The following is an 8965-nucleotide window of genomic DNA, read 5'->3' as shown; positions in this document are numbered from 1 at the left end:
GTTGCAGTCTTGACGCACCTATAACGATATCGTAAAAGTGCTAGGACCCTCTCTTAAAAGAGCAAAGTGTAAATCCTCAGGTATACCAATTTAACTTTCTAATATTGAAAGCATAAAACAAGGAACTACAGCTATCCTACATTGAATCCAAATTAAAGCATCACAGTTGTTATAGTAGTGGATAGTCCTTCACTAATTCAGGTGTTATCAACAATTGTTTTTCTTTCATTTATTATCCTTCTACATATTCTTGAATTTTATGCTAAAACCAATCCAGATACAGGTCCAGATGTAATACCAAATTCTGTTCTCCATATTGTACTTTCCCATATTTATTAGCCTTTCTTTAGAATTAGTTTGTTTTTGTGGTTGTTTTTTTCTATAACTTTATTCCTAGGCTTTCAATTGAATTAAAAAATATTTCAAAAATATGGTAAACCTAATGAATGGGTATTTATGGCAAATAGACATCTATTCTATGAGGTATTTCAATATATAATATAACATTTATATGATTGTATACTAAAAAAAGGCTAACCATTATTCCATTTTTAAAAGAATAAGGCCTTTAAACACTAAAGTATAGTCTGGACCTATTTAGAAATATGTACAAAATATCAAACATTTTTGCATCTCAAAAGACTTGCCTCTGAATCTTATAGTGTAGTTAAGGGCCAATTGGAGTACGGGCTGGCTGGAGATATTAATTTAGGATACTGCAATAACAATCCCCTTTTGGATGGTTAGTTCTTAGCAATGGGGAATGATACTTCTCTTGTTTTTCTTTTTTTCATTTTAGGATAACACCAGGCCTCTCCATACGATAGTAATAGTACAAGACCTTTGTCTTCTATCAGGAATGCCGTTGGAAAGGTTTCTCTAACTCCTCTTTATGAACAGTTCGCTTGGCTTAATAATAAAAGTCGTAATAATAATAAGAAGCGCAAAGGTTTTTTATATTCATTAAAGGAATAAGTAGGAAAGTTTCTTAGAAGTCAAGCTAATTGTATTTAAGCTAGTACTGCCAACACTGGCATACAATGAGCAACCACCAATAAAGGAGTACCACTGACCAGTATACTAGTAACAGCAAGCTAACTAGTTCTTCTGCCTTGCACCTACCATCACCAAGACATACTTACATGAGAATTAATTACAAGACTAGCAATGAACCCAGCGCTCACCTTGGTCCAAATCTGTAGCCCCTTGGCTATGATGCCAACTACTACTCAGTGGAGCTGAAGTTGAGTAAATGATTAATGTGACCTTGTCCTTCTTCCAAAAAACACAATAACACTACCTCCCAGTCAAAATAACGTCCCGTAAACCCACCACCACAGTAGACAAGTAATAAAGCAAACTAAACCTACCGGTAGTACAATGGCAGCGAGGAGGTTACCAATATGTTTACCTCTTGTACGATCATGATAGGCTGTCAGCTCTATGAACCCACACTGCCAGCTGTCTCGAAAAGGCCTACAGGGAAGAAGGATCTGTACCTGCTGCCTGTTGTCCAAACTAAACAACACAAACAAGCAAAACACATACAGGTAGTAACAGACTGAGAATGTCAGTAAGGCCTAACTGCCACCCATGGTACTTCGCCACCTCCTGCTGTACCTAAAGCTGAACCAAAGAAACTAAACAAGTACTACAAAGCTCAGCATATACGACCAAAACAAGTCCAACCAGGTAGTTCCAACACACTATGGGCACAGGTGGCCATCAATCATCCAGTCAGTCAGGGAGCTTTGCAGTACTCAGCAACTTTACCCAACAACCCAAGCCGAACTAGAAACACTTAATGAGATCTCACCTAACATGATGCAGGCTTGACTCGTGCTTGCAAATGTAGCCCCTTCCCCCAACAGCTCCCCCAATGGGGGACCAATGAGATGTCACAAAGCCCATCTAGACTCCTCAGCCCCACAGACAGATCAACCATCCAACAGCCACAGCCCCTGGCCATACCAATAAAGCTCCAACCTCCCACAGTCTATTTCCGAGTGAGGCCCACCAGTCACTACCAGGAGCCATGAGGGAGGCCACACCAATACACCAAGGAACTGGAACCAGTCTGAATGTCTAACATAGCCGAACCAAAGTCCAACTGAGTTGGAAAAGAGTAAGTACAGCCTGCCAAAGCCAGCCCCACAGGTTAAGCAAACAGAACAGACCAAACAACAAGTAAGAGGCTCACCCAGCTGACAGGACAGGATGCGGTAGGGTGAGCAAACTGAAGCAGAGAAATAAATGGTAGACTCTACTTGCAATTAGTGATGCGGCCAACTGCGATCCGTAACCAAACCACCAAAACACAGAGACAATAACAGTGTCTGGCAGCGACTAGTCAGACACAACTCCAGACAATATCAATCGCTGCCCAGCAGGTAAGATCTCTCATGGTCAAAGTCATCCCCTCGGAAGGGAGGAGGTGATAGCAGACTAAACAACTGTTAATGCTACAAGTACAAAGAATCCAAGGGAGCAGTGATATACAACAACGTCTTATTACAACTCTAGAAATGAATAGTAACAAGGACGAGCCAGGCAGGTACTGTCCTGACACTGGAGGAATAATGAGGCTAGTACAATGAGCTGAAACTTGGGAAGGTCATTAGTTTATCCCTAGGGCGTTTTGCATTGTGAGATCTAAAGACTCTATTAAAGCTCAACAAACATCCGATGGTACAAAGAATGATGTGGGTGATCCCCTCAAATAAAACGTTCCATCCCCATCCCTCGAAGGTGAAACCTACCAGTAAACCATCGATAGGAAGCCGAAGACATTTTACAGAATGGCACTCCTATAGGTCGGTAATGAAGCTGATGATATGCCAGCTTCATGAGATAGCCTGCTGGCAAGGAAACGGTCCAAACAAGTAGTCCGATACGGAACAGAAACAGACCTCAACCACAAGAACTACAGGAACTACTGAGCAAACTCAAATATCTCCCCCAGAATCCCTAGCATCAAAGCCCATCATAGGTGTGAGAGATACATGCTGAGGCTCAGAGACTGCAAGGACCAGGAAAAGTACTCAGAACAAAGTGTGAAGAACCTATCCTCCTCTGCAGTCCTGGCCTCCTTCCAAAGTGTTTTTCCCACTCCAAGTCATGTGACCCCACATGGTCACATGTGGGAAACCAAAGCATAACAAACAAATCATAGGGCTAAAGTAGTCATGTGCTCAAAACACATGACCTCGTAGCAAGGTCATGTGTAAAAACCAATAAACTAATCCAATCACAATAAACAAGTAATATGACATTAAGTCCTCAGGTGTGCAAATCCCATGACCTCATAACAATGTCATGTGCCCAACATAAATCATATGCGCAAGGTATACCAGTAAGGCATACTTGCAAGGCACACTTGCCGGGCACACATCTGATGACTCATACTCCAGACATATACAAAACATAAGCAATCATAACATGACAAGTCATATTACCCGAATGCGTCATCCATGCGAAACAATAATGTACCTATGGCTTATAATCGTGAGTCACATGAAAGACTTTTTCTCACCAAGCTACGTTCATGACAACTGTACACTATTATACACTATGCTGTCTTAATTTGTTTAAGCCTCTGCAGAAATGGAATTACAGCAAGAGGTAGATGAGTTGAATCCTCTCCTTAGATAACGACAAGACTTTACGGACTTACTATTGTGCTTAGATAAAATTAATCATGATTCAACTGCACAAAATCTTTGGCAATGACAACCACACTTACCCATCCATCCCCTATTACAAAAACCAAAAGAAATTATTAAGAAACTTAAATACACAGTAGAAATTAATATATGGTATACCATCCATCAGCCTTAATAATTCTCTCTATTCTATCAACCATTGATCCAGCCATAGTATCAAAAGCCTTTTGGTCCAGAAGTTCCCAACAATAACTGATGTCCCCTACTATTACCTACCTGACTCCATTGACATCACCCTTCATAGGATATACCTCAGGGTAGTGCTGTAAAGCTTACCTTTCACCAGATAAAATAAGTTTCAATTGGATTGAGATCTGGTGAATAGGCAGGAATTTCCATCAGTGTAATTTCCTGCCCTCTGAGCCATCTTGTAAAAGGCAAGTGAGTCTTAGCATTGTCAATAATAAAAAATACCCCTACTTCTCCAGCCTTTTCTCTGATATTCTCCCACATCCGTAGAAAGTCATAATGATAATATACATAAAATAATTGACTTCCCAGCAACAGCACACCTAGCCAAAGAAGGATCTGGAACACTAAGACCATGAGTTTAACTATAAAAACAACCAGTCATCATCTGGCTAATCCCTCTCTCCCCTCTCCTAGTCTTAGGTTCAACATAATCCTTATTCCATTTCTCATATGAGTATCTGAAAACCTATTTTCTGCTCTTACCTCCCCCCCTTTTCACAGCTACCTCATTCCCCACACATGGTAACCCGTACGGGTACTCGGTTAGTCGGTTTTGTTTTATGTTGTATGTTCTGTTTTAAGTATCGCTCTGATACTTGGTTTGTTTTAAGTATTGTTTGATACTTGGTTTTGTTTTATGTTTTATTTTAAGTATCGCTTTGATACTGGGTTTGTTTTAAGTATCGTTTTGATACTTGGTTGGTTTTAAGTATCGTTTTGATACTTGGGTTTGTTTTATGTTTTGTTTTACGTATCGCTTTGATACTTAAGGAGTTTTACTAAAGAGTATCAATTGATACCTTTGATTAGTTTCGTTCATGCTAGACATGAACAGATTTGAGTATTTAAAGACCACCTGTTTCTACGATAGAAAAGGCAGACTTCGACACACAGTATTTCAATATACTTGGTTGAACGGTTACTTATTTGTTCCCCAGTACACCCTTGAAGCCTTCTTTAGTTCTCAGCTCTCGCCTCCTCTCTGGAAGTGCAGGCCACCTGCCAACTATCGTATCTAATACCGATAACGTGATTAGCACCTTGCGAACACGTTACACACATTGCCTTCCTTCTTAACATCTCCATTGTCCAATGCCTATAAGCTAATGCTCATTCCAACATCTCTTGAGCTAGATCCTGATATAAATAAACTATCTTGCACCATTCACTTTCTAACATGCTTTTTTTCAAGTCTTCTCCTTACTGTCCTACTAGAAATATTGGGAGCAACTTGCTCAGCAATGTCAGAATAGGTTGTATGGCGATTTTTAAAAGCTTCCTCCACTATAGCATCATCCTGTGACTTGGTAGTCTTAAGATGTCTTCCTCTACCTGTATCCTCCATGTCCGCTTAATGTCATTTTACAATTGTGTCTTGGATGGTAGTGTAGGGGATATTAAGGAAGTGAGAAATTTGGTGATATCTCATCCAAGGCTCATGTAATCCGCGAATACTCCCCTTGGTAAACTCAGAGAGATGTGTGGAGGGAATATCATTTTTTGACATGACTACGAAGAATAGGAGGCATATTTTATTAAAAAAAGACCATTGAGAAGGATGGTTTTTTCTTGGTTGACTTAGAGGAATTTTTTTAGGTACTGTTGAGTGTGCGGGGTGATGAAGAGTGGTGGCTTGCTACTGATTGTTGACTCACGTTTAATTTTGTCAATGCACAATATCATTGACGACTTGGAGCCTTGGAGTGTTAGGATTCCTTACTCTACTCTGATCATAGCACTTTATCTCCTCGACTGACAAGACAAAGGATGATAAGCAGATTCCCACCAATGACCAAAATTTCGCCGATGTGCATTCAATCAATCCAAATTTACCAGCTGGCTAAAGGGGCACCATCGACCCGGCATTGTGCACACTTTGTACTGTACGAGTAACTAAGTTAATATTGGCTGTGTGACCATGCCTACGCTGGTAATCATTGAAGGATGAGTGAACCTTTTCAATACTATGCTCTTGGCGAAAAAACCTTCCGGATACCATTGACTGAGAAATATACCATCGAAAAAGTCAAACCTTCGCACAGAACCTCATTGGTCTGACCTCGCTTAATAGTAGTATGTTCTTTGTGATTCTTTGGGCCAGGAATCCTAAGAAAACTGCTAGAAAAGATTTTAAAAAGTATTAGCAGGTCTCAAGTAGTTCTGGCTTTTTTCATGAAATTTTTTACAATATTTTTGGATTGTTTGAGGGGTAAAAAGACTGGGAAACTCTGTGCTAGAGTGAATATTTTGTTAATTGTTGCAATGTGAAACCTTGCAATGGTATGTTTTTGCCAAGAATGGTATTATAAAGGTACCCCCCTGTTTTCCATGGTATTTGAAAAGTTTTCTCATTGAAGAATACTGGCTGAGGCATCACTCCGGTATGATGGCGGGTCGAACACTCCTCAGTCATCTGGGCTTCGGGAACGGACAGGGAAAGCACGAAACTCTCAATCTCTTGCCGGTCCGGGAGATGATGTTGATAATATGACTGTTGGGAAGCGTTTTTACCACCTTTCCTATATTGACTTGATCGACTGCCGGCGCCGTACCGTACCTGACATGTATCTGGTCATACCGCGGTTCAGAAAGGGGCAAGGCTTTCACGTTTCACGCGCAAGCGATGCGAACAGGGCAGTTGTGGAAGCTGTTGGCCCTATTAACAATAGCGCTGGATCTTGGGCTCCGCAAATAATACATCAGTTCTGCTCCACTTTGAATGTTGGTTAGACTAAAGCTTCAAAAGAGAGAAGAACCAGGCGACTGGCCTGGCTTGTTCATGGTATCATCCCGGTATCATGGAACTTTGCCTCCAACCAATGTACTGTACCGGTACTCTGGGTGCTGGGGGCCTCCTCAGAAGAGGCCTCTTTTTTAAAATTCAGACTGGGGTTCAGGTTTCTCGCAAACACAGGGTCTCAAGCACAAGGCCTTGGCAGAGTCTGGTGAGCAACAATATATGAGATACAATAATATTATTATGCAATACACTGGTAGCATATGATACGGCGAGAGTTCTTGTGCGGGGCCTTGAAAGGGAGCCAGTGACCTGTCGTGTGGTTGGGGGTCTTGTAGGATCACTTGTAACCTGGTATGTGTTAGGCGGTTAACCATGAAAGCAACCTCTGAAGAGAACACATCACAACTGTCCCGATCTCCATTCCTACGGTAAGCCTTTGACTTCGCTGTCCTAGCCCGGAGGGGATCACTGTTCGGGGGTTGACTTTTTTTCATCGTTCTCGTTGGCTGTGGTATCATATTGTACGGCCTGATCTGTTGGCTTCGCCCTTCTGCTCGTGCTGCAAGCCCAACAGCGTGTTTCGCTTCTTGTCGCCGCTCGGGCCAACTATACCGGTATCATTCCTACACCCTCCCTGTGAACCTCCACTGTGTCCTGACTGGTTTAAGAAGCCGCCTTATCTTAATAAACCTTCTTCTCACTTCATCACCCCCCCCTCCCCCGTCTAATCTATATTCATCAACTTCTTCCTATTTTAGTTCCTATACCTAGCAGGTCCTTCAACAGGACCCTTAGTTGCTCAAACCTTTATCTACACTCTTGGCTGGTGAAGCACTTGCGAGAAAACAAATCATTGCATACATGGCTTCGAGTGCCTTGGAAGGGTCGAATGGCACTAGCCTAAGGGATCGTTCAAAGGGAGATGGGAAAATGGAAACTTCGACCGCAATAAAAGAGGTGGAGGTATCATAATCGAGAGCGTTGACAACGAGGACGCTTTAAAACCGGGGAAAACCTTTGGCCGGACTCCCGACGGAACAAGTCGGTGCCCGTTCCCCCGTTGCTCGGAATAAGCTTTTCAGCTTGTTTCGAGTCAATCGCTACAGCTTTCGTTGTTCCCCGGACTCATGACATGGTCTCTACTCTACTTTCACCAAGACAGCCCAAAGATTTGTCAAACATTGTCATCCTCGTTATTCTCGGCATCCATATCGCCCTTTTGTTTCTCCTTCCGCCGCCCATTTTGGGTTGTCTCTTTGCCCTTTGGCGAACTTCGTATAATTTCGGTATTGGTTATCCGCTTCGAAATCAATCGAATCACAAGCGTCTAGTCTGGTGGGCGCGGAAATCTGGTATCTTCGATGCGAAGATGAACCCTCGCATCTGTGCACTTGTTAAACACGAGATCGAGGCAAAGATATCTGACGAGGTCAGGAGCGGGGATTATGTTTTCGAGAAGGCCCCCATAGAATACAATACCTGGTTGGTGTTCAGGAGGGCAGTCGATCTTGTCCTTATGTGTGATTTTGTGAGCTATGTGCTATTCGCCATATCTTGTGCACATGTACCTGCCGGAGAGGTATGGGGTTAACTGCCGGGCGGTGGATTGGCGGGATTGTCGTGTTCATGTTCAATTTATGGGTTAAGCTTGATGCTCATAGAGTTGTGAAAGGCTACGCTTGGTGTAAGTTTTCATTGCCGTATTAGAATACAATTTTCAGCAGCTTCAGGCCTCTGGTCCATTAAACATTGTATCTCCCAATTGGGATTGGCAGTGCTAACAGCTTTTGGTACGGTTGAAAGTTAGACTGGGGAGACTTCTTTTTCATGGTTGACCAGAATTTGGCATTCGATGGTGTTTTCGAAATGGCACCTCATCCTATGTATTCTGTTGGGTACGCCGGTTATTATGTACGTCAAATTCTTCATATGAATTTTGTTGAGGCACACCAGCTGACTATGGGTATAGGGGATATCTCTGATAGTAGCATCATATCCGGTCTTGTTTATATCCTTGGCTGCCCATGCCGCACAATTCGTATTTTTATCGGTTGTTGAGAACCCACATATTGATAAAACATACAACGCTCCGGCGCCTCGTCGTATATCAACACCGCCTCCTACCAGGCCTCTCTCTTCTGATGGGAAGGAGTCTTACACTGCAATTTTGGCGGATGATTACACTCATGCCGTCAAGGAACGCAAGCCTCTCGAGAAACTCGACATGTTTTATAATACACATCTGTGCACGGCTCTCCTTGTTTTCTACTTGGCGGTGGGTGCGGTGGTGACACCGAACACACCCATGATC

The 8965-nt window shown here is 42.4% G+C and overlaps 1 protein-coding gene across 1 annotated transcript in view; it reads left to right on the top strand.

Annotated features, from left to right (window-relative positions):
* Positions 1–8235: 8235 nt before the first annotated feature.
* The window catches only part of GSTUM_00006032001 (uncharacterized protein), a gene marked incomplete at both ends in the record, with an annotated part of 2390 nt that continues 1660 nt past the window's right edge, over positions 8236–8965 (top strand). The window contains 3 exons of the mRNA XM_002838156.1: positions 8236–8338; positions 8462–8565; positions 8624–8933. Of these exons, the coding sequence (XP_002838202.1) occupies positions 8236–8338; positions 8462–8565; positions 8624–8933 (517 nt within the window). The remainder of the gene's footprint in view (positions 8339–8461; positions 8566–8623; positions 8934–8965) is intronic.

The sequence above is a fragment of the Tuber melanosporum genome (genome assembly GCF_000151645.1).
Source record: "Tuber melanosporum whole genome shotgun sequence assembly, scaffold_23, strain Mel28".
In the NCBI taxonomy this organism is placed as follows: Eukaryota; Fungi; Ascomycota; class Pezizomycetes; order Pezizales; family Tuberaceae; genus Tuber; species Tuber melanosporum.
The sequence above is the reverse complement of the archived record's forward strand: the minus strand, read 5'-3'. Positions and strand labels throughout refer to the sequence as shown.